At 39.6% G+C, this 27,005-nt stretch overlaps 1 protein-coding gene across 10 annotated transcripts in view; it reads right to left on the reverse strand.

Annotated features, from left to right (window-relative positions):
- Nucleotides 1-27,005, reverse strand: part of LOC136423820 (uncharacterized) — a 71,536-nt gene that overhangs the window by 12,076 nt on the left and 32,455 nt on the right. For 8 of the 10 annotated variants that reach the window (XM_066412153.1, XM_066412157.1, XM_066412152.1 and 5 more), the window contains 10 exons: nt 7,143-7,335; nt 6,515-6,669; nt 5,970-6,048; nt 5,640-5,718; nt 4,828-5,014; nt 3,918-4,069; nt 3,345-3,533; nt 2,592-2,738; nt 1,430-1,575; nt 399-497 (listed from right to left, as the gene is read on the reverse strand). In XM_066412153.1, coding sequence (XP_066268250.1) covers nt 399-497; nt 1,430-1,575; nt 2,592-2,738; nt 3,345-3,533; nt 3,918-4,069; nt 4,828-5,014; nt 5,640-5,718; nt 5,970-6,048; nt 6,515-6,669; nt 7,143-7,335 — 1,426 coding nt within the window. Of the gene's footprint in view, nt 1-398; nt 498-1,429; nt 1,576-2,591; nt 2,739-3,344; nt 3,534-3,917; nt 4,070-4,827; nt 5,015-5,639; nt 5,719-5,969; nt 6,049-6,514; nt 6,670-7,142; nt 7,336-7,661; nt 8,191-10,992; nt 11,280-17,932; nt 18,198-27,005 lie in introns of those variants that run through there. The other 2 variants (XM_066412155.1, XM_066412154.1) reach the window with 2 other exon arrangements.

The raw sequence follows: 27,005 nt of genomic DNA on the forward strand, positions 1-27,005 counted from the left end.
CTGTAAGATACAATGGAAACATGTGTGACTATACAGCAGAGCCCCCTATTGGTTGGTTGTATAACTGCAGGGTCTTGTGGGTCATGTGCCCTGTCAGGTATAGTTTCTTAACTGGCTGTTTACTGCAAAGGAAATATGTGTGGCAACCAAGTTGTTACTATCCAGCAGAGCCCCCTATTGGTTTGTTATATAATTGCAGGATCATGTGATGTGCCCCATCAGGTCCCCACAGAGTACAATGATACAAACGTGTTCAAGAATAACTGCCTGTACATGACCACAGAATTCAGAAACTACTTTAACGTTTGTAGATATTGCCTTTCTATTCAAGTGGCTTCTGCATTAGTTATGTGTTTAATGGGCAAACCGAGGATGAAAAAAGCAAGGTGAATCTGTACCTCTTGTTTTCCTTGGTCTTGATATAGTCCAGTACCACCTCACAAAACGTCTTGCCGATATCTTGGAAGTCCTTAATGTTGAAGTGCCTGGGAGGTCCACTGAGAAAGAACAAGATCATATTTCATGTAAGGAAGTGTGTACCAACAGGTGAGGTGTATCTTACATTCTGTAAAGAGGTGTAGTTACTGTAACAGTTGTATTTGTGCGAGCTAACTTTGTTATGTGATTTAAAGACTTCACTTTAGTGCAAAAATATCTGAACAAAGATCTTGTGGTGTTCAGTGTACTATGCAACAAAAATGGAGAGAAAAAACATGCCGATAGTAAAACTGCTTCAAAACATTTGCAAACATTTCACAACCACTTTGTGACTTTCCAGTGCCATTGGGTGAGCTATGACCCAAGTTCTAACCTTTGACCTGTCTTGACCTCAGGTTCCTTCTGGACCCTAAAATTTGCCTTCCTCTTTTTTAAAACACTGGCAGCATTAGGAAGTTAGAATGTACAGCATGGGGTTAGTTTTATATATAGTACAGTAGTATCCATTATTTGAATTATGATAAGTATTATTGATGTATCATTAGTATTCTTCCTATTAGTGAATGGAGAAATATTAGAACAGGGATACATTCTCTTGTCTAAGTAAACTTAACCTCTATGGTGTTAAAAGTTAACAAGGCAATCAGAGATGGCAGACTTCACTCCATTCATACAGACAGACAGACACACACACACACACACAAACATATCTACAAAAGAACACCAACAAACAGAAAAAAACAGACATGCCAAAAACAGTACTTGACCCTCTTGCGATAAAGTAATGATGAAACTGGCTACAATGACTTTCATACAAAAACACTACCTTTCTACTAGAACTAAAAAGTTATCGTTCCCACAGAAAATAAGTCGACAGACTTCACAACTTCATGTAGGTCAGAAACACACACAAAAAATACTTAATTCCATTGGCTTGGGATAAATAGGAGCTCCCCCTAGCAGAACCATGAAGAACTGCAGCAGTACCCACCTGCCTAACTTCTCAGTCCCACAGAAGGTTGCCTCCATGGTGAAACTGTTCATGATGCCCGTTCTCCACATCACCACCCGACCTGTTGACTCCTTACACTTCTTGATTTGGAACTTGCAGCCGCCGAAGGCAAACTTGTCGGGAGCCTTTCGTGAGGAAAAAAGCAAGGACGTATATGTCAAATACTAGATAACAGAAACAGAGTAACTGTTATATGATAGTTTCCTAAACACTCTTAAAATGTAGTATTGTAAAAAAAAAAATTCAGGGGTCGTCATGTCCATGTGCCCATTTTGAATTAGACATAATAAAAAGCACAAAGCAACATGGGAAGGTTGAAACATCAAGTACCACAGCTTTGGTACTTCCTAATGGAATGCAAGGGGAATCAAGACTAGTTTCTTTATGATGACGGCTACCTAGCACCAAGGACAGGGTAACTATTTAACCAACACTTAAGATTCAGCACCAAGGACAAGCATAACTGGAAACGGTTACAATTTCATTTAGAGCATATTCATTCATGTTATCGTGTTATGTCAATGAAAAAAGTGTCATGGCAATCAATGGTGTCTGCTACATTGGTGTCTAATTTGTATTTGGGTATTGAAAAGGCTCAGATATTAAAAGACAAATTTTCTTTACTACCATTGGTAGTACCAAAGCATTAAGTTCTCATTTTCAACTGAGTGAAATTTGTAAAAAGCCCTTCCAAAGGGCACAAGGGGCCTGTTAGGTATTTGAACCCAAGGCCTTTATGCCAGTTGACCTCTTTTACTTCTGTCGATGAAGATTAGACATCCAGGTAATAAGATACGCCAAAAAGCAATTACTCAAACAACTGGATATGATTTTGGAAACGGTCAGACGTTTCAAGTAGCATCCACTACTTTTCGTCAGTGACTGTGAGCAAGATCAGTTGAACAGCAGGATATAAACCTGTGGTTATAAACCTGCTGTTCAACTGATCTTGCTCACAGTCACTGACGAAAAGTAGTGGATGCTACTTGAAACGTCTGACCGTTTCCAAAATCATATCCAGTTGTTTGAGTAATTGCTTTTTGGCGTATCTTTTACTTCTGGCTCAAACACCCTAACCAAAAGGCCACACGGTGCCACATTCTCAATCTGTAGGTGCCACCTACTGTTACAATAGTATTACCTTCTGCGCCATGAGCCAGGGAAAGAGTCTCTCGTTGATGAAGACCTCGGCCCCGTCCAGCCCCATCCTCCCCTGGATGGAGTTACACCCGTACATGAACACATTCGGCTTCCGGCTGTGGCCGTGCAGGTCACAGTACACTATGATCTGGGGGGAAAGAAAAAAGCATTAGCTTATGATGATACATAGAGTTACACCCGTACATGAACACATTCGGCTTCCTGCTGTGCCCGTGCAGGTCACAGTACACTATGATCTGGGTGAAGGAACAAGGCAATTAGAGATGGAAGACTTCAGGTCCAAACATAGAATCAGAGATGGCACAAACACACACACATGCACACACACACACACACATACACACACACATGCACACACACACACACTAAAACACACACACACATAAACACACGCATGCCCCAAACAAATACTTCACCCCCAAGGGGGGAAGTAAAAAGTCTTCATAACTGACTCAGTGACTGATGATAATATAATAGATGATTATTAGGCCTGTTCAAAGTTTGGGTTACTAGTAATTGACAGCCCCTTTTGACTAAATTTTGCTTATAATCAACAGTCTTCTTTGTAGTAAAATGGCTATGACGTAAAATATATTCATATTTCAAGTTATGACCTCATGTGCAAACACCCTACTGAGACAAAAGTGCAGATCAAAGGTCAGAGTGCAGATCAAAGCTCTAAAGTTCATAGCAAAACGAAATGGTCACTCAACCAGTTCGATCCACAGCCTACCTCATGATCCCTCTTGAAGGCTTCTGTCATCTCCTTGATGTAGTACACGGTGGGGAAGATCTCCTTGCGAGGGTTGCGGTAGTTCCTGTTCAGGTCCCGCGCCGCGAGCGAGCAGCGATAGTTCCCCACAATCACGCCGTCTGGGTTCAGCATCGGCACGATCTTGAAGATGAAGTTTTCTCTCAACTCCTGAAGAAGATATCACCACAGGATTTAGTAAATCAGATATGTTAAATATCTTCTGATTATAGATGTGCACTTGAACAAGCTCTGACATTAGTACTGTGAACATGTTTAAAGCAATGCCAACACCACAAGGAGCATATTTGAAAAACTGGCCATGTTACTATCCTTAAAGAGAGGTTACATCTTGGTTATCTGTATGATCATTTCCTCAGCTTTAAAAGCTCACAATAGGAGTTTACTGCTTTTTAAAGGCATGTATATCAAAGCGAGCGTACCAAAAATGTCAAAGCTCAAGGAAGTGTTAACCATCTTTTTTATATGGGAGCTACATGTGTAGTGTATCCTTTTCTGAAGAGGGGTGTACCATTATGAAAAGAGGGGTGTTACCTTGGCAGTTTCAGACTCCCCTGTGAGGAAGTCCAGCAGTCCCTTCATCATCCATGACGCCTGCGTCTCCCCGGGGTGGACCCGCGCCGACACCACCACCCCCTTCTTACCACGGTGGCACGCCTGCCGCAGATTCAGCTTAGACTCCTCATCTGGGTAAAGAAGAATAACTCCTACTGTTAGACACACATCAGAGGGCTGCTAGGGATATTACATTATTAAAAAGGCACTATTTTCAGTTGTGTTTCAGTTTTTCAAATGACACTATTATCTATGTTTTGATTGAAATTATGTTATTGAATGGATAAAGTTTTCTTTTGTATATGACACTTGTTACTGGACGGAGAAAGTTTTGCTTTATATGACACTGTTTCTATATGACAAGTTATTACTGACGTCAATTTGTATATGACATTTATGTTACTGAATTACTGACTGTGTTGTTTATGTTGTTGGATGGAAAATGAATAATTAAAAAAAAAGGCACTATCTCAACTCAGATGGAATTTCTTTCCAAAAAAGCAAAAGAGAAATGGAAAGAAACCAGAATCAGGATGAATGGTGTATAACAATTTGACACCTAGCTGCTATCAATTATCACCACAGAAGTCAATAACATTATAGTTCAACTACAAATGCAGGGGTAAGAACATGCAGTTTTGCTTCTACACTTAATGGTGTAAAGCCCCTGTCACACTTACTGTTACTGCGGAACTTATGCGCACTTGAATATACGCACAAGTGTGACAGGGCCCTAACAATGTGTAATCTAAGAGTATTTACCTGAGTGTGTAAATGTTTCTTTATGTTATTACTGTACTTCAATATCATCAGTCAGAGATTGAAGAGGCTCTCAGTAAAGTTGTAGGCTTTCACTGAACCTACACTGCAAAAACAGCCTTTGACTCACCTGGGAATTCTGTAATCGTGAGCAGGAAGCAGCTGTTGCCGGCGCGTGTCTCGCACAAGACGTCCCTCCTCACGTGCCTGCCGGTCTCCTCGCTATTGCACAGGTCGTCCAGGTGTTCCTTGAGGTCCGTGTAGGTGTAGGGGTAGCAGTGCGCTAGGTAGTATGTGTCTTCTTCATATGGAAACTCCTGGGGAATTAAGATATTACAAACATTACAGTTCTGTTATTGTTACTGTGGTACATGTATATCTCTTTGTACATGTACATGTAGGTGTAGGTGTAGGGGTAGCAGTGCGCCAGGTAGTACGTGTCTTCTTCATAAGGGAACTCCTGGGGATTGAAAATATAACTGTTACAACAGTTCCATATACATGTACAATAATTATTTCATATCTTTGATGGGGAATGGATGCCTGTACAACTGTAGGTGTAGGGGTATCAGTGGGCCAGGTACATGTAGTATGGGTCTTCTTTATATGGGAATTCCTGGGGGATTAAGATGTTACAATAGTTTTGTACAGCTTTGTTTATACCATTAACATTTGAGACAGTGATATTTGTTCCCACCGTTAAAACTAAATGTAGTGAACTACTCCGGGACCCTTTTTCCCCAACCGCTGAAATTACTAACCCCAATATTAGATGATTTTACAGTAGCTGGATGTGCAAAGGTTAGGTGTGACAGGTTGTTCTGCGTAACATTGTACATGCTGTAACTGGCTTTCAGAACATGTCTGTAAAGCTGGTTAAACCAGCTTTACAGAACTTTATTTTTCCATTTTACCGACAACTCAAAATAAATTTGTCCTCACCATCTGCCACTCCAGACAGAAGTAGTTGATGTCTGGTTGTAAGAGTGGATTCCTGCTGGTGTTGTAGAACTGGTAATAACTGCCAACCAACAAAAATACATTATTATATGTTATTGGGAATCATCAGACCAGTGATTATTCTATTCATTGCATGGGTTTTCTATTCAACTAAGTCTAATGTAGTGTCTTTGGAAACTGCAATCCATTATATTGCAAGGTGGCCATTTACTTAATGCTTCATATCTGTTTGGCCCCAAAGAGAGGAGAATTGTTTATGAAAAAAATGAAAAAAAAATGGAAAAAAAATGTACAGAATGTCGTAAACCTTACCTAATATGGTGCCCAGATCTGTGCCAGCCTATCGTCCTGTCTCTTGCCATTCTGTCAGAATACACTAGGGGGCGCATGCCTGAGGAGAGGGTACATTGAAAAATCTCACTTTCTGTCTACAAACAACACAACTTACGTGTATCAGCCATAATTTACAAAGTGCAGTTTAAATACCATCAGAGAGTGCTGGTCAGTTTTTCTAGTGCTCTCGGGCCTCTATAACTGTATATATCATTGCCTCTCATTTTCTACTCTAAGATTACTGAGAAGTAAAGAAACAAAAAAATATAAAAGAATTAACAGTTCTTGGTAGCAAATGTGCTAGATGTTGGCACATCAGCAATCAAATCCGTTGTGTATTTTGTTGCACAGATTAGCCAAAGAGGCTCAGTGGGCGTCACCCACCGTCATGGTAGGAATATTGTGTAAAGAGCCTTTCCCAAGGGCACAACTTCGGGGCATGGTGAGTCCAACGCTCTAACCTTTGCATCACACTGACACTACTAGTAAGAAGGAAATAGATTGATAGATTAGTGCTGCTTTACCATAATTATATAGACTGTCCCTCTTGAGCAGGTTGACTATCTGGAACTTGTAGGTGATGCCGGGCAGGGCGTTCTGTATCCTGAAGTAGAACCACTGGGTGTGTCTGGACGTGTACAGGTCTGTCTTCAACACTAACTCATACTCATACTGCCCTCTGGAATAAACAAAATATCATACATTTAAAAGACTGAATGGACCACAAGTTAACTTGTATAAACAACTGTACTACAAAAGCAGTAGCTTCGCAATCCATGAAAAAATAGGCAAACATTCTGTGCATGAAAAATACAAAATTCATTTGACAACTTTAAGTACGCAGTATTAGTAATAAAGATTCACAGTAAAACTGCTACTGCATCTTAAAGGCCATACAGAATGTAGTTTTGGTTGCCATCAAATCAGAACCAACAATACTTGAATTCTCAATTACTGTACTGAAAAATTAGTATGGTCTAGTGTATAGAAGTACACCTATAAGGTTGCCTATATTCATACAGATTTTTATGATCATAATAAGATCAGAATTCAGTCTGATATCCACAGGTCATGTTTACTGATATGGTGTGAGTTATAGATTTATATATTTATTGGTTAGGCTGTGTACATTTTGCATTATCTATGACTTACATTCTTCTTGCTTGCCGAAGGTTCCCTGATTCGAATCTTGACTCAAACGAGAGGCTAGGGCAGCAACCCTCCGGCACGTTGTGAGGCACCTGTCCCTTTGCCATCCTCTCGCTGTCAAACACGACAACCTTCCCCCGCCACGGGCGCGGGAAACGCGTGGGGTCATTGTCGTTGATTGTTCTGTGCTGGAAAACTGAACAAAAACATGTCTTTAGAATCTTATGGTAATACAATACATCATATAATATGTTGATGATTATTAGATTTACAAAAGACACATAATTACATTAATAACGCAATAAAGAAAACAAGAAACATGAAATATTGGGATAGAAGGACAGAAAGAATAACACACATGCAGGCAATTGATCCATCCATCCATCCATCCATCCATCCATCCATCCATCCATCCATCCATCCATCCATCCATCCATCCATCAATTGTATATTAATGCATACCCCATGATAATATCTAACACACTAGTCGAGGATACACAAAAAACAAGAGAAAAGGCTCACTTTTATGGTTTGACCACAAAGGTTCTACTTTTTTATGCTCTGTTGCTATAAACTTTGGAGTCTCAATCCTTGGCCCATAGTAGTGTGCGGGCCAAAACGGGCCATGGGGCCAAAATTTCTGGAAAGTTGACTTAGAGTTGTCGCTTTTATGTGGGAACAGATCATCCCTTGCCAACTCTGTCCTCTCTTCTTCTCCATAAAATCTGTTCTGTTCCTGATTGTCGCTATCCAACATTCCCTGCCAGAACGTGCCGTCGGTGTTGTTTGTAAACTCATCACCATTCGACATCGTGTGCGGTCTCACGCTCGGTAGCTTCCCTGAGTTTTCCGTTTTGTCCGATTCCTCGTCTTCCGAAGAGGAACTGTTCCCGTATCCATTCTTTGCCGGGTGTAGCGGCGAGGAACGCGGTGTTCGCGTGCTGAAGGTTGTCGTGTTGTTGCTGTCGTGCAGGCTTCCGTACGGGCTGGCCGCAGCGGCCGTCTCTGCGCGATGAACCCGCATGTGGAAGGCACAGGTGCACATCTTCTGCTGCAAGGTGTGGGGACAGGGATTCTCAGTTAGTAAAACATTATTACATGGTTACATACATGTACAGGCACATCATGCTATGAAATACATGTACATGACACACACACTGTTATATATATCCCAGACTACGGGCTCTTGGACCAAGTTTCCTATCAGCAACTTGGAAGCACAATTGAACAACTTTCTATCTGAAATGATGAACTAAATTCCTGATGCTGTGTAACTACTGTAACAGTAAGCATAATTCGGAGTAAAAAAGACATGACGTTCATTTGTACCTCTGTCCTTAGGAAATATTTCAAATCAGCCACTGGACAGTCTGAAGCACTGCAACAACTCACAGTGTTCTCCTACCTACCTGCACCTACCCAGCTGATATATACTCAGTCTTGTGTAAATTTAGACACAGATTTCTGTATACAGAATTATGGTCTGAGTCTGAGCAGCTGGTTCAATACCCAACGATTAAACATGTTCTTAGTTTGAAAAACAGCAAATTTAACTTCTCTTTGTTCGTAGTGTACAGTTTACGTTGACAAATGTTTAGTAATATAACATTTATACACACACTTTCTATGTTTTAATTTCCGATACATGGCCTATAGGATGTCACTTACAAAGGAAACTACTACATGTAGGCTAGTTTATGTTGATAAATGTTTAGTAATATAACCTTTATTATATACTTCTCCCCAATGATTTCCTTAATATCCAACATAGACTAGTGCAAGATGTCATTTACCAATGCACCTAGGCTTAACTTTAAGTTGATAAATGTTTTAAGTAATACCGACCTTATTACATACGCTTCCGACAATTTAATTTCTGATATAGAAACATAGGCTAGAGGAATTTCTGTTGTTTCTTTTGTATCAGAAAGCTTTGGGGCTCAGAAAAAGTAGTATGGCTTTGGACCCCTAGCAAGTTTTTTTGTTTAACTTAAAACACAGAAAATATAACAGGGAATGTTTACAAAGTTAGGCTATGTACCAGGTCACTCATCATTACCTGAATACAGAGCTTGTCATACCATGGAATTAGCCCTGTGCAAAATGTACACATAACTGTGCCTCTGTTCCAAAGTGTTTTGCTGTGAGTACGCACTAGTAAGAAACACTTTCATTGTTAATTCATGAGCAATCTGCAAACCATGTTTTTAACAACACTCAAAAGATACAGAACTCTTTACCTGCAATAAAAATCCAAGAGTATACTATAGCCAAACGTTCCCTCAAAATACAGCTGCAAACCTTTCCTAGTTGCTTTGCAAAGTCCTGCAAGCTGTAAACCATACTTTTAACAAAATATACACAAATACAAAATATATATATATAAACATTCAAATCACCTGGCAAAGCCCCTGCAGAATCTCGCACACCCCTGGTAAATGTACTGCCATCTCCAAATTTTCCCTCAAACTAGACTAAAGCACATTGGGGAAAATCTTTCCTACTTATTTCCCAGTTGCTTGGCAAAGATCTGTCGTTGTTTAAGCTCCTAAGCAACTGGGCTCTGTTGTTAAACCCCTCCAAAGGGAAGACTTTGTTCCAACGTTTAGACTCTCAGAAAACACCTGGTATGTAAGTACAGGTGTGACTTTGGCGCTGAAGACGGGATAGCTTGTTATGGAGTTCGTCATGGTAAGTTGTTGCTGAACATTGTTTGCCATTGGACCAGACAGCGGATTTACAAGGGTAGAATATCTCTCACGCAAAACTTAACCGTTGACAGATGTATGCATGCATGTATATAGATCTCTATGACGGAATGTTTACTAAAATGTAAGGTAACCTTAAAGTCAGGTCAACAGTCTAAGTATACTCCTGGGTTACACCCTTATGTACCAATGCCCCTATGTACTGACACCCCTATGTTCCCAAACCACCTAATCCTAACTCCGAACATTACAAGGGGTTTTGAAATATACATTCAGGACTGTCCTCAGTGAAATATCTACATAAAGACAGGATGTTTACTAAAAAAAGTAGGTAACCTTAAAGTCAGGTCAACAGTCTTTAAGTATACTGGTTATACCCTTATGTACTGATGCCCCTATGTTCCGACACCCCTATGTTCAGAAACTCACTTAAACCCTAATATAGGAGTGTGTCTCTGTAAACTAAGCTAATAAGGTACCATCCTCAGTACCAGTAGTTTGTGCTAAGCCTTGTATTACACTCTCTTCACCGACAGAGCATATTAGTATCGGAGAAAGCATATTAAACTAATGAGAATGGTATATCCAAAAATTGCTATGCTACATGTAATTTGAGTGTGTGACACTGTATAATCTTTAAAATGAATGCTGCCCCTCCCCCCACTTCCCATTGGTAATCTTGTTTTCATGGAGCAAACATTACACGTTGAACAACTCTTCTCCTCACTTCTCTAAAATGAAATGACACTCAATTGCAAGATTAGCATATGTCTGAGAATAGAAATACAGGAAAACTGCTCTGTATATCCTCTAAAATGTAGGTCTTTAATTTGAACACTTTGCCAAACATTTTTGCAGTTAAACCTTTCAGTAGTTGTGAGACAGCTGTCAAACACTACCAACGAGCAAACACTACCAACGCCTCATGTCCTGCTAGCTTTTCTAAAACAAAGTGACTCTCAACTGCAAGAAACAAAAGTCTGAGAGAAGAAATACAGCAAAACTGCTCTGTATATCCTCTAAAATGTAAGACTTGTCAGTAAAGACCTTACCAAAACATTTTGCAGTTAAACCTTTCAGTACTTGTAAGTCAGCTGCCAAGTCTGCAAATACGACTCAAAATTCAAATCCTACCATTCAATTACCTGAGGATGCTGGCATCTTGCCTGTGAAGCAAGACTTGGTAGACGTAAAGCCATGGACGATGCTCGGATGACTCCAAAAAGACAAACCAGAAAGTTACGTTTGTACCAAAAACGCTCTTATTACACTGAACAACAGTTTGACGTCAGGGTTGTGCCAGCAAAACAATGTTGCTATGTTCCTGACAGTGCCTTGTAGACTTACTGTGTTTCTAATCTGCTATTTGAACTCAAGGCGTAACTATCCACTGTTGTGGTTTGTGCTGAAGGGTACACATGGCCCGGCGGCAGACCATTGAGTCTGTCAGCGTTAGCGTACAGTTTGTCACGTTCTGTCTACCTCAGGCATGACAGCATATATGAGACTGACCGATGTCCCTTTTTTTGACCTGGTAAAGCCCAGGTTACACATAGCCGAACATGGCTCCCGAACGCTAGCCGACTCGGGTCGGCGGTAGTTCGGGAGCAGTCTGACCAGTTTTTGGGCCACGCCTATCTTTGGCGCCGAACATGCGCCGAAGATGCGCCGATCATCTCCTAACCAGTACACGAATTGCTCCTGAATGGGCCCCGAATGCTTTCTAGCTTACTCCCAACCATCCCGACCTCTAGCCGCAGACTGCCGAATCTCTCCTGACTAAACCCCGGCCGATTGCAGACCCTCTCACGAATTTAAATGGACATATTCAGCGACTTTCAAAAGAGGGGTCATTTTCGGTTTTAATTAAAATAATCCATTCTATTATGTTGTTAACATCCCCGAGAGATCGAATTCGGATCATGGCTAGCTTTAATACTGCTTTTAGTGTTCTTCTTTGTTTTTGGTCGTGTGAAGGTCGGGGGTGATTCGCCCACGTTCCGATAGTAGTCACTTGGTTGAGAATTAGTTAGCAGAGATTTGTCTACGGCCTTGGGGTGAGTTATGGGTAGGTTGGAAACTAGTTGGGAGTAAGTCAGTAGTCTTTCTGGCGTGGTTAAGGTTCTAATTTTACTACTGACTCAATCCCGAATACCAGCCGAGCACTAGCCGACCGCGCCGAACATCAGCCGAACACCAGCCGACCCATTTCAGACCCTACGTCCAGAGCCGAATGTTTTGAAATTTTCAAAACATTCGGCTGGCGCAGCCGAACACCAGCCGACTCAGCCGAACGCCAGCCGACTCGGCCGAACGCCAACCGAGCTAGCTCCCGAATCACTCCCGAATCACTCCAACCTTGGTCGGGGGAGAGTCGGGAGGCCATGTTCGGCTATGTGTAACCTAGGCTTAAGCCACAACACAAAAATGGTTAATTGGAACGTTACATGAAAAGAATAAGACTTTTTACATCTAATGACAAAGGCATACATGTGTGCCATGTTACTGACTTTGTTCGCAGGTAAATCATTTGGGAAAACATCATCAACTGGTTCTGCATATACAGTCGTGGAAACATTCTATGTCTGCAATGTGGCATGCAAACTAAAAACATTCAAGAACTTTTACCAATCTCTGCATGCATCAACTTATTAGGAATTTGCCATGAAGTGGTAGAAATGCAAGGATTTTGAGTGCCACTTATGTTGTAAACTTAATAGCAGACAAGTTGACACTCGTCTTCTTATTTCTTTTACTAAAAAAAAGGTAGTACGCGCAGTCATGTATTACAGTCCAGTCAAGTCACCTATCATGTCTTGCTTTAGTGCCTCCTTTTTAGAATAAAATCCAGGTTATTGTACTGATAAAAGTAAAATGATATATATGTGAGATGCAAATGCACAACAACCATTGTAGAAAGCTAATCCATTGAAAATTACCATCATCGATGACAAATCTAGCTCAATGTACAAGCCTTTTTACAACAAGACACCTCATGCTAGTCAAGCTGAAAGTGGTCCAGGCATAACAGCTGGTGAGAGAAAGCTGTCACTTAGCAACCAACCAAAACAAAGATGGCAGACTGCAACTATATATATATATTCCATGGTGCTGACGAACTGAACAATTGAAAGGTAAAGATTATAGAGCAGAGTCTGTAGACTCAACTGACAGCCAACTTCAAATACACAATTAAGACAATTGTCAGTTTGTACACACTGGGACATTTTTGGCAAGGATATGAAAATGTGGTACCTGATATAGGAACACTCAAGGTTTTAATAAGGTAACGTTACATTCGGGATTAGGGAAAAAACCAACCTTATGACCCGACTTGAAAAAGTTATAAATAACGTGTTCCCTCAGCCTTTATGAAGTGAAAAATTACACAATTCATATGTACAATTCTGAGCTATGGCTACCATACACGGACACTTTTCAAAACAAAAATTAACAGATTTTCTCTAGAAGCAGTCCATTCATAATCAACTTACCGTTGAAAGTCCCCAAAGCAGCAACACTAAATGCACCTACCACAGAACAAGGCGCTTGAAAAATCCAGTCTAACCAAGACTGACATGTTTGGAATGAATGACAAGCCTAAGTATGTGGGTGGGCTGGATAATACTAAAATTGCTGTTTGCCTTTATGATAATTTCTACTGTTACCTCAAACTGCTGTTAAAGATTAACAAATGTTAAACTCAGTAACATACCTGCAACCGTGGTGCCCATTTCAACCTTCGCATCATGACAACTGAACACTTGGGACAGTCTTTAAGCGACACTGCGAATCTTCCACCACCGAAGCCTTATAATCCATTCTAGTCCTTTGGCTTAACCAAAAAATAACATTAACACAATGGCACCTTGGTGCTCTCTGTCACCTGTGTTTTTCTTGGTTATAAGGAATTTCTGCTGAGGAGCTACCATAATAAGTATAATGTGCAAGAAAAACTCTTGTCCGAGAAAGGCTTTGTATGGAGAAAGGTCACACAATGTTTTAATTCTATGGATTCCTTCCCTTCTGAAGGGCTTTGCCAGGGGGCACTTGTTTTATCATAAAAGGTAAGAACCGGAAATAGGGCATACACATGTTCTAGTTTATGGTCTGTTCTTTTTTATGAGTACACCTAAAGATGCTCCTGTCACAAAAGTCATTCATTTCATGACAGGCTTACGACTGTCCTTCTTTCATTTGTTCAGACCTGTACATGTAGTGCCTAGTGCCTTGTTGTTTCAGTAGCAGGGTATGTTTCTACAGCGAGGGGTTGCTAGCCCTTCCCATTTGATGTGCTCAAGGCACCTCCTCCCCCCATTTTACGTCCCTTCAGAAAGACACTGGTGCAGCCCAACCGAGATGCCCTACCCAGGATTGAACCAGGGTCTCCCATTGCAGTTACCAACGAATTGGAACCAGTGGCTCCACCATAAAGGTGCTACCAGTTGAACTATGGAGACTTTATGACTGTCACTGACAGCAAACAGAGGGCAATTGAGGACCTGAACAAAATTCTTTTGATAGAAAGATACTGTCTAACAAAAAACAATGTAAACAGGTGGTTCTGTCATACTCATCGCTTTCTTAAAAATTGTACCTAAAAAATATTGTATGAAAAATGTATCAAAATTTGTACTAAAAAATTTCTGCTACACATATGTATGGTATTATGTACACTTCATCCATACATGTATCTTGCATTTATAAAATTTTGAAAACATTAAATTCATACCTGCGGCTGTGTTCCCCTGCCAAAAGCTACTCCATTCAGTGCTATGGGAAACTGAGCTATATCGACCTCTCACAGCAACATCTGTGATTCAAAAACCCTCAAACCGAGATGAGCAAAAGAAAACATACATTACACCCCACTTGTCCTAAGCACTGGAAACGTCCACACTGCCCAAAGTGTTGGTACACACAGCCACTTAGTAAAGCACATTAACAATGTCCTTGACCATGACTTTGGGCACAGAGTTGTACTTAAGCCTATTCCAGTGATTTCTGTGCAAGCTGGCTCTTCAAACAGAAAGGACTAGAGTCTCCCGGCAATTCGAGCCTGTTCTGATATCAGGATACTAATGCAGGATGTAGTTGCAGTAAGGCCTAATGGGTCATACACTTAGTCTAATGGTTGTTATAAAAATATGGTTACCATATTTGGTTCCAAAATCTATCAAGTTGCTTGTAATTGTTTTACTGCGTATCTTATTACCTGGATGTCTAACCTACATCCACATATTATGTTGTATTATACACCCAGTGATTTTACACAAAGCCAATTTTACATTACACTGTCTTGTAATTGATATCATGATTGTAGTTTTGCAGTTTGTATGACCAGAAATCAACAACAGGTTGCTTGTACATACAGTTTGCTATGGTGATATACACAAGATTCTCAATATGTTTCATGATATTGTTTTGTTTGTAGATGTAAGGCTGGGCTCCCTGGAAAAACAGTTTGACAGGAGTTTCCAAATGAGAAAGTAAAGATTCAACCTAGATAGTGAGACACCAGCCAGTGTGAAAATCAAACAAAACCACATTGACAGAAACCTTTAGAGAAGTCTTGAATATACAGTCAATATTATATTGGGTTTTAGAACGTCTATATGTACCAAAACAGACAATATGACGACAAGAACCAAACAAGACAATGGAGTGACCCAAATACAGAACAAAAGTGTAGTTCCTGTGTTTAAGCTTCCACAAACTATTGGAACACTGTTTTCATAGAATCCTGGAGTAGCAGTGGACGATACAAGACCGGATGTACATTGTGGTAACTATGACCGGACTGTCCTTGGGCCAAAGGGCTCATAAAATATTCATAAGTTTGGCCACTTGCAGGAAGTCAAGTCACAATCATTCTTAAACTGTACAATGGACAAAATCAAAATTCCTTACATTGTGCTGAGTCACTATAAGTACATGTACAATGTATGCAAACGTTTATAGCTGATGGTTTTAGGTGTGAGTTGTAAGATTTAAAGTTGTCAAGTCAAGTAAAGATATGAAAGGCAACAAAACAAAGATTTGTTACAAGTTTCACTCTCAAATGCAATTTTTCTGCTAATGATTAAGATTACTTCAGAATCTACAGGATCTATTTATAAATGACTACAAGTAAACCAAGACATTGCATTATTTCAGCCCGACATGACCCAAATGTTACACTGACGTTATCATAAAGCGTGTGTTTGCCCATCAAATATGCCCCAGGGTTATATATCACATTGAGTACCTTACAATGGCAGTCATTATAAAACATGTCAAGATTCAAGAACAATTCATACTTATCTACACCAATTTAAAGACATGTTTGCAAAATCTGACGGATATGGGGTGTGCTTTGGAAAAGATCAGGGGAGGGCAGCTCAATAAAAATTCCTTAGTAACATATTCAGTAGTTTAGATTTTTATGACAAGCAACCGGTGGTTTGAAGTTTGGTTTAACCCTTGTCCTGCCGGACATCACCTTGATGTTAACACTTCTTTAAATTTCAAGGTGCAAAAAAAGAAACTTAAGTGGAACTCTTTCCTCGGTCTCCCTTTTTTTCATTTGTACAAAAACCAGGCTGACGACAATCTGTTAAACAAGAAAATTTGAATTCCATAATTTCCCCTCGAAGTTAAAATGCCTATTACCTGCTAAATGTTTTGGAAGGGTATCAAACAATTGAAACAAGGAAAGGTTGTCTTATATTGGCATTAAACGCTACAAAAGTCTGACGTAAGCACTGGCCTGACGTGCTGCCTACGTAGGCATAGCAACACACACACCACAGCATTATTATCGCATAATCGTCACACTTATCAATTAATTTGTGAACACAATTCTGCACCCAATGTTTGGACTATACGTGCTAGCTGGCAAAACTGGCACTTTGTTGCCATGGCAATCGCATTGATACAGGTGGCCGATTGTTCCGTATGTTGCAATTGGGCGACCAAGTTCTCCTTAGTAAGGAAGTTGCTATGATAAGGCACAATGTTGTACTGTACTGTGTATACATTGTTTTCATGTTAGGTTTGTAACTTTGTAACCCCAGGGTTTTCTATTCTAAATGGAACTTAGATATGTATTTAAGAGCTGAAAAACATCAAATTTGGTAAAAAAAACAGTCTTCAATATGTTACATTTTGGTTTCTTGATTGAACAGTTTGTAGAAATGTATGTAAATGTAGTTTGGCTCCACTTTTAGAAGAGATGCAAATGCCACCTAATGAACAAGTTTGGCTTTTTTATCATCTTGACCTGTATAATATCATACACATGCAATGGTTGCCTACTTTAGAAGTTATGCCAAGGACATAACTACACACTTTACATAATGATCCTGGATTTAAGGGGAGGGGCAGAAAGTTTAGTGCATTTAACTTTGATTCAGTGACAGAAAATTCAACCAAATACGGGGAGTTGTAGGAAGACGTCTTTTAAAGTAGGAGTTCTAAACAATGCACTTTTAATGTAAACAGAAAAAAACAAAGTCAGCAATAGGTGCATGTACATTTTTGTTAACTCAGTGCTACCCTTTCTTTCCATACAAACACTTTGCATTGTGAGTGTTAATGCAAGCTGTTGTATGATTATACCTGTAGCTAGATTTAATCATCCAGTTACAAAATTTATGTGCTGAGTGTTGGGCCACAGCATACCTACATGAAACCAGTCTGTTCATTAAAACTTTGATTACAATTATTTTAGAGCAATGACTACAAAGAACAAGTTTGCCACTGACATTACAACATTTCACCATGTCAACTCTAATAATGCAAAGTAACATGAACTTTGGAAACATGCCACACACCAAACAAGCAACTATTCCATAATTTTGAATCCTTACAATGTACTGTCCATATGACAAGAAATCCTAAGTCTTTATGAGACTCCTTATAAATATCTTCACTGACATTGCTACATTGTACTATGTTAACCGCAACACTTGGTAAAATAACCCAAACTTTGGAAACATGCCACCACACAGAATAAGCAGCAGACCACTCCATCATGTCCTTTCATTATGACACATCAACAAATCTTAAAACTTTATGAGACTCCTAATAAGGCAAATATCTCACCTTTCCCTCCATGTTTTCTAGCCACCATTTAGACATGTTTCATCTGCGAATGTTTGCCCAAAACAGACCCACTTTGCAATCCTACGTTCCCCGCTCTTTTAAATCACCGTGGACCAACGGCCAGCAAACACACTCCACTCTCCCATCTTGTAAATCCTGGCCGCTAACCTAATAACTCACCCTCAGCAACCGCAGGGAACTAAACAGCCTGTCATAAGGCGGACAATAGAAGGCATGGCAAGGCACACAGGGGCAGGCATAATTAAATTACTCAGGTCAGGTGTACGCTTTCTAAAAATTTGGCTGCAGTTTTTTTTTCACTGATTGTTTAGTCTGTGTGGGGAAATTGCAGCACAGAAGCTGTGGGGGTCCCGGGTTTTAGGAAACATGGCACTACTGGATAATGGGAGGTTTAAATATGCAATGGTAATGTAATCCCTCTGTTTTAAGATATGCCATTCACAATTTATTTCTAAGTGAAAAAATGCAAATGAGCACTGAACAAAGTTAACAAGATAAGATATATTTCTAAAGGGCTGTTTTTTAGGCGTGAAGTTAAGAATAAAAGAAGCAGTAATGTTATCTAATATTCTCAAGAGGAAGTGCCAAAAACTTTTCTAATTATGACAGGCACACGGCAGAAAGATAATTAAGATAAAGGACCTAAAAGCCTAAAATAAGACTTACGTTTTGCTGCTAACTGTTTTATAGAAACCAAGGAGAAACATACCACATGTAGTTATCAAAAAATTACAATATTCTATTCAATTCTAAGTGAGATGTGGTATATACAGCTTAACAAACATTCTTTACAGCCCTAGACATAGAAACAGGTCTCAGAGTCCACCAGGCCTACTACAATGTATTAATTATACTTGTTCAAACGTTAAATTGCAATTTGTCGGTTGACATAAAAAGAGCCAGACAGCTTTCCCTGGCACTGTTCCTTGCAGCTGTGGTGGTCTGGTTTTGTACATGTAGGTTAGCAACAAAAGTCAACTTTAGTCTGTAACATTGTATGTGTGCAAAACGTGCCTGTACAATAGCCTCCATAGCAGGCTCTGAACCGGCTTTTTGGGGGGCTAAATAATACACTTTTTGCAGCCAGCCCGTAACTATCAGCCACCCTGTAACCATCTCTACCGGCGAGATGGTTACGGGGTGGCTGATAGTTACGGGCTGGCTGCAAAAGATGTATTATTTAGCCCCCAAAAAAGCCGGTCCAGAGCCTGCTATGGAGGCTACCTGTACAATGCATAGTAGTTACAGTCACAAACTACTCGTTTAGTGAAATTTTGTATGTAAATGTAGAGGCAGTGACATCAATAAGACTTAGAGCAAGAGTTTGTAGTTTTTGTTTGCTGAGAGTTTTGAAATCTTTCTCTTCTATGTTTGCAAAAACTGAAGAAGCAAGATCATTTTAAGCTTGACCATGTAGAGTATGACATTTAGGTTGTAAAACATTTTGAAACTGTCATGTGGTAATACAAGCTCATGTAACATACATTTTGTAAGGCCTGAACAACTGAATGACTTGTGAATGTTCAATGCATTGTTGTGCCCTTGGGAAAGGCAGCCTTTATACCACTTTCTTCACATGACTTAGTGAAGATGAGTACCTAGCTTTAGCCAGAGGGACATTCTCTTGACTGGGATGTAAAACTTGAGGTTCACAGGATTTATTAAGCATATCACTGCAATCCAATCATGACAAAAGACACAAAAAAAAACAACTTTGCATCATATTTGGATCATAAAAAAATCTGTTTTTTGAAACAAGGCTTAGCAATCAAATCAGTATGGCCTCGATAAGAGAAACGACAAACAGTTTCTACATCTAAATCTGTTCCAGAACCGATGCCCTGTGTCCTTGACTGATGCTAAGTGTTAAGATAGTGGTTGACATTTGTTGGGTTTGGGTCCGCTTATCGACTTGCGTGTTTGAGTGGCAAACACTCCAGGCATGGATTATTGGTACATGGAGGAGCCCTAATCTGGGAACATGTGGTCATGACGTTAACAGTCAGATAAACACCCAATTCAAATTGGGCTGGTAAAGGTCACATAACCTTTTTTTGAGGCCATAGGGGCAGAGGTGTTAATCCACTGTGTCTAGGTCATGGTATTGGAAGACAAAGCCCATCCCTTTCTTTCCATGTCGCCATTTACAATGTACCTCCTCAACCAAAGCCAGGTAGCCATTTTACATCTGGGTGGAATGAGGAAAGTTGTGCCTTAAGCTTTCCCAAGGGCACAACATCAGTGGCATGGAGGGGATTCGAACCCAGGACCTCTGGGTTCTTGGCTAAACACTGCCTAACAGTTACCTATACGCCAGCCCAAGGCCACTGACATTAGTGGTCAGATAAACACCCAATTTGGACTCAGCTTTTCAAAGATAACATGGGAGCAAGGAGGAATAATCGACAGTTAGATTTTGAGGACAGACACATCTTCAAGTCCCTTATTATATATATAAATTTTTGCAGCTTAATGAACTGTGATTTACCAGTTGTATACAAGCAAACAAGCAAACAATCTAACAACTTACACAAATCAAGGAGATCAAACCTCCATGCACAGATGTTGATATTTTATCTCCTCTATCTTCTATCTCTTCACGCCTGGTTGCTGAAGCTAATTGGATAATGAGCCTATAACCAAGTCTGAATAAACAACAGTCTATAAACCTGCTGGGAAGTACTAGCTGGGTTGGCTGTATGAGAGAAAACCCTGGAGACAATCAGAGGATCTCACTCCCCCTGAGGGCTTACTGTAGTGGAGAACAATGTAGATAGCAGAGTTATAATGGTGTACATTGTAACAGTTGTGCTTTTCTCATTTTCTCACTTTCCATTAATACTAGGCTAAGCATGTTTAGGTAGTTGTTTTAAAGAAGTGCCTTTTTTTCTGAACAGTCAACCCCACATAATATACACCATGTCTTGTAAGTGTAGGCAAACATTAAGAAATTTAGAGAGTAACACAGATCCTAGTAAACAAAAGGGTCAAATATGGACAATCATGCTTGAAATAGCTTCAGATCAGATCAAGACTATGCAATGCATGTCCTTGATTAGAAATAACAAATTATAGGCTTTATTTCCGCAAGGAAGTCCTAGATTTAACTTTTCAAGTCAGAGCCCCCCTGGATATATCCCTAGGAGTAGGAGGGTTCTCATTGGATATATTCAAAGCAGACTCCGCATTGAAATGACCGAATCTGAAACAAGTAAAGGGTCACTTTGCAAATCAGCTGCTGCGTTAGCACTGCACCATACCCAAGGACTGCTTTGAAATAAAATAGCACTGATGCAATATCAATACTGATTTCTGTACGTGACCAGTTTCAATGATGTTTAGACTGGTTGATAATTAATCATTAAGCGGCCTTGCATACTTTTCCTGCCATGCAGGTGGATGCTGAATTTTTTCAGCATTGTATTATGATTAAAACAGACCATACCTCTGTGCGAGCTGTATCCTTTCCAGCTTCTCCCTCCATTGTACCAACCAGTTTCTAACAGCTTCAAGAACTGTCTACATGTACAGTCTAGTATTTCTCCCAATATAAAACAGAAACACAATACTTGTTCCCACACACTAAAATAATCTGCATGAATATACCTATTCATAGAGGCCGTTGCCATAGAAACATCGCTAAGATGTAGAAACCAGCTGTCCGTAGCCATGGCAACGAGAAGATTGCCAGAAATCTGGCCAGATTACAGGACTGTGTTGTCTGGGGGAGTAATTCCTGTCTTCTACGTACGCAGCAATGTTTGTCCAGTTGGAAGTGTTTTAAACTAGAAAGGCAACATTTCGAGCAAATACAACATATTTCCCTCCCTTTTCCTCCCTCCCCATGCAAAAATTCTATATGTTCCATATCAACCTTTTGCAGAAATGTACAATCCCAAAGTTACTTCTACTCATACAGGCTCAATCCACTCCAAATTGATTTTTTTTCAAGCTAAAGTGCCCCCCTGCACCAGTGGACTCTTCCCAAAATACCCCTATGTTAAATGGACTCTTCCAAGTTACCCCTACATTTGCTGAGTTAAACGAGAAGTGTTCAATCAAAATAACAAATAGTCTCAATGTTTAGAGCCATCTTACAAATGTTATTCATTTAGAGGGCAAAACATAAACAGCCGCATGAAGTTTGGAAATCAAAACAAAGCATGCACAAGAGACTGTTGACTACTTTTGAATAACAATGTGTCTGAACATTTGAAATTAAATACCAGTATGTGACACTTGTGTTCAAAGGCAGTATAAGGCCTAACCACTGTGTATACTCTCAAAGCAGACATCAGAAGATCATATATGATATATGAGATCCGGGCAAAAATGTTATGCCAAGCCTTGCATATCATATGATGTAGCTAGGTTATACTGCATTGCCTTGGAAGCTCCCTCTACCATTAAAATTCATATTACAGCCTTGAGGTATACTCTTGCAGAAGATCCTAATACAGTACTAGTAAAACATACCTTTCAAGTGAAGGATATAAGTGATGAAAGAGTCCCGAACACTATTCCATCACCTTCTACATGACAAAATAATGGATCAATATAATGTAATACCAGAAAGCTTTTCAAAGTTTAACCAAAACCTTAGACCCAAAGTAACTAAAAAGTGAATGACTGAAACTCTTTTCCAAACAACCAAAGATTATTACTTTAACCAAAACACTCATACATGTACATCATACTCTTTAAAAGGGTGGCTAAGAAATACACATCTGACAGATAATATCAACCTTGCCAGTTACAGATTCTGAATAAGATATATTTTACCTGTTGTCCTGGCTTACCGATGTACGTGACAAGAAAACGGCTGAATTTTGTTAGCTTGTGACCGAGTCGTTGCACTAATTAGCTCAAACCGCACAGCAAGGCTGAGCCTGTCAAGGACGCACGGGGAAATGACAAAGCGCCAACGGTTAAGGCTGTTGGGACGGGAAAACACTCGAGGGACAGGAGTGTGGGCACTTGTCAAGTCAATGGACTAAACCAAACAAACTATAGGGGTGAGTGGGCCAATTCTACCATGGCTCAATCGTACCAGTTGATATTCATGGCAAGAAAACTGAGAAAACCTCACCACAACTGATAATAATCTTGTACTAGCTAGAATATTGTTTCCAAAGACTTAAAATAAAATTACAACAACTTGAAGATAAAGAAAACAAGGTCACCCTCCTTTGAAGTCAAGAGAGTGAATCGATCCATGCACACTTGATTGTACCACATAAAAATCAAAGGAGAATCAAGAACAACACAGCAAATAATTCAGCATAAGCAAGTTATAATTTTAATGATTTTCTATTCAAATAGAGTACATCAAAGGAAAACTATCTATTCAAACGAACTACGTGCACCAAATATTTTAAACAAGAGTGTAGTGGTCTTCCAGAGAGGGTGTGATCAAGCACCCAGTCAGCCACTCCAGACAAACACTTAAATCTTCAAAAGAGCGGTGAAAAGTGACGCTAACCGTTGAGTGCGGATCTGTCATGCACCGATACTGGGCTGTCAACAACCAAAACATACCAGCTTTGGGTGGACCGACTCAGAAGTGAAAACAACATAAATATACTAAATACTATTTTGAAATTAAAAAGGGTCAGGCAAGGTACCAAAGGCAAACCAATCCTTCAATGCTGATGCAAACAGCTATAATCATGAAAGTTACCTGTTCAAAAGCTGCCTGCAGTTTGAAAAGACCCTGCTAGGAGGCCAAAAAGTTGGTCACTGTTTTTGTAAGTGAAGGCACACAAATGTACAAAGAAATAGGACAATCCTTCTATTATACTTTCAGACTCAAGTCATGTGTAAACTTTCCTCACTCTTTCTTTGTATGCTGCCCAACTGGCAGCCCAAGAGAAGACAATCACAGATGGCAGACAAATAATTGTGTAGTATGAGGCAAAAACACGTTCTGGGTCAGGAGCTCAGTGGAGTGTTATCTTCTAGCAGATCAGAGATTTTATGAATTAGTTGACAATGCAGTGAAACTTAGTGAAAGCCCCATCTAGCAATCCTACATTTTTGTTTAATTTCTTTTTCTTGGTAAAGCCTCAGATATGTCAATCGGAGATGGCAGACTTCACCCCCTTGCCTATACTGCTTTGTGGACCTTTGAAGTCCCCCCAGACAAAAATAGCAGAACTGAGGATGTATGACAATGCTGCATTACGTATACTGAGAATCACAGAAACACAAGGCCAAAACAATTGATATTACTTCACTTCCTTCAGTCTCGGGCTAAATGCAAAAACAAGTTCAGGGGCATATTGCTCCACCCAGCAGCTTAGTGTAGTGTTGTTTTCTAGCAGCTCAGAGTTGTTCTGAATTAGCGGACAACGCACTGAAGCCTGCAGCTGGTCAGGTGCTGGATTGTAGCCAGACCCAGGAGTGGCACTTGTCAGGCTACAACGTGACAAGGGGCGTTTGAAACAATATGCTATGATCTAACAATATCAGACACCTGTCACTGTCAGGTACTTCTTTTTACAAAGATGTACAAATCTATAAAAATTGAGAAATTTGTGTATGAAGCGAGTTGTAAAAGGAAGAGCCTGTGATCTATATTCCATGGGGTATTTGAAACAGAACTTGCCAACAGAACTGAGTCAGCTTACAGATGTGATTTATGTGGCAAAGACTGCCATTCTCGTATAGGACTGTTTAGCCATAGTCGATGCTGTAGGGCTGAATTAGGATTTTACCATGGTCAATACTGACCGACGGACGCCATATATAATATCTAACATGTACAGGTATACCTGCCAGCTACTTTTCATAAGGATGTACAAAATGTGCAGATTTATAAAATTGCAAAATATGTTCAAACAAAATAGGAGGAAAAGTCTGTCCTGCTGCAACATGCCAAATAGTAGTTGGAACAATATCCCATCTAACAACATTGTACACCTGCCAGGTGCTTTTTATAACGATTTAAAAAATCATCGAATTTTGAAATGTAAGCAAGTTATGAAGAAAATCTGTCATGCTACAAGATGAGTAGTTGAAACAACTATATAATCTTATCTTAACTAGATATACCTGAAAAGTCTATAAGGATGAAATATATTTTTGTTGGCAGTCTTAAAGTGGTGTTCAATTTTCAGTTTTTTCGCCTTGTCTTCAATGATTGCTACCAGTAATAATGATTTATTAAGATCATAGTTGCAAAGAAGATACCAAATGAGCATTTCAAACACTTCTGAATCTGCTATCCTACCGGTACTCACTGGCACATAGTGTCGCTGTCTCTAAAATCAAGGACACTACAATTAGCTTTCATGTCACAAGCAACCTGTTTTGTTAATATGAAATTGTGAGTCAATAACTGTACATATATAGTATTGCCACTTGTAGGTCATCAAGTAGAACATATGAGCTTGTATTCAGTAAGTTGATATCTTAAACCAAGGGCATTATAATATTCAACCAGGCTGATCGCCTGGAGTCCAGGACCTGCATACATGTACGTATATTATGTTTTGGGACAGTGCTAGACTTACTTCATGCAAGACCTGGTGCATGATTTATTGCCTAACATTATTGTTACATGTAGGGTCAAACTCAAGGCAGCCTTTTAAAGGGACTTAGTCAAAGTTAATGGGTAACAGATCGATCATAGCAACCTTTTATTACACCATAACAACCTCCATGCAAACAGTGGTACATCCTGTATCAAAGTTTGTTATGATATTTAATACCAAACAATGATATATGCCTCAAATTTGCTTATCATGAATTTTGTAGCCAAGTATATGATTAATACTAAAATTTGAAATACTTTTTTCTGCACCTGTACTGCTTATTTTCTTTCCCTATAAGTCCATCAAAAGCAATGTTTTTAAGGTGTTCCAGTTAGCATCTTAAGTCTGTTGTACATCTGAAGATTTAGAATGCAACAGCTACAGTAACTATTCATAAGATAAGTTTAAAAACAAACAATTATCAAAGAACCTGAGTGCAGGATGTGTACAGGTAGACATAAAAATATCTGTACGACTTTTACACCTGCATTCAACCTACATAAATCATGCATGTGGAATTTCTTGCCCTGATACCCTTTCTCCCTTCATAAATTTTGTAATATGATTCTTGTACTAAAAGGTTTGGACAGAGAAAATGTCACATTTACCCCCACTCGAAGAAGCATATTTGCAAATCATGGTTTAAACGTGTCAAGTTCACAGTGTTGAGAGGTGGTTAACTGTCTCCAGCCAGCCGTGTGGCAGCTGTGTACATAAGACTTGATCCTGAACCTGTTATACATTACCTTATGTTGTATTCATACTATTCATACTACATGTACATGTAAGTGTACTTTCCTATGTGGACACTGTGTTAGATTTTGCTTAAACGTCAAAAGGGTACGGTTTTAAAGCGGCTTGTGTTGAACAAGAGTTTGTATAGTACTGAGCAGATTTACATTGTACAGTCATATATTACCTGCCTATAGTGACCACTGAAATCGGTCACTGTAGAGAGACAAATGATCACTATAGACAGGATTCTTCAGGATTGTGTCAATAGAGAACATCATCTTGAACAAAATTTAAGCGACCATCAAAAAGGAATGAACAGGTGGTCACTAGTACAGGTGCAACTTGCACAGGTTTGAGTATACATCTGACTAGAAAATTTTTGCCTGCAAAAAGTTGACACAGCTTCAAAATCAGTAATTTAAGTCCCAACAGGGAATCAAACCTATGTAGTGTGTAACATTAACCAAAATAAAGGATATTTCAAATGTATTCATCTACTTTTATAAACAATTGAGTGAAGAGAACACCTACCTGTATCACTTGGTTGTGTTCCATGTCAGAAGGTTGGGAGTCCCATGTAGAAAGATTCATTGTGCAATCTTGTCATATACAAATACAACGTTGTACATGTACATGTACTAGCCTCCAACTTGTAAGTTTCCAAATACAGGTTAAGTTGTGCAGCAGTTTTTCCTTTCATACTCACTGTGAGGTTGTATGACTTTGTTCAAAAAGTCATTGAAAAATCCATTATACAAAAGAAAAAGTGACACCTTAGCAAA

Source organism: Branchiostoma lanceolatum, chromosome 18 (genome assembly GCF_035083965.1).
Source record: "Branchiostoma lanceolatum isolate klBraLanc5 chromosome 18, klBraLanc5.hap2, whole genome shotgun sequence".
NCBI lineage: Eukaryota > Metazoa > Chordata > Leptocardii > Amphioxiformes > Branchiostomatidae > Branchiostoma > Branchiostoma lanceolatum.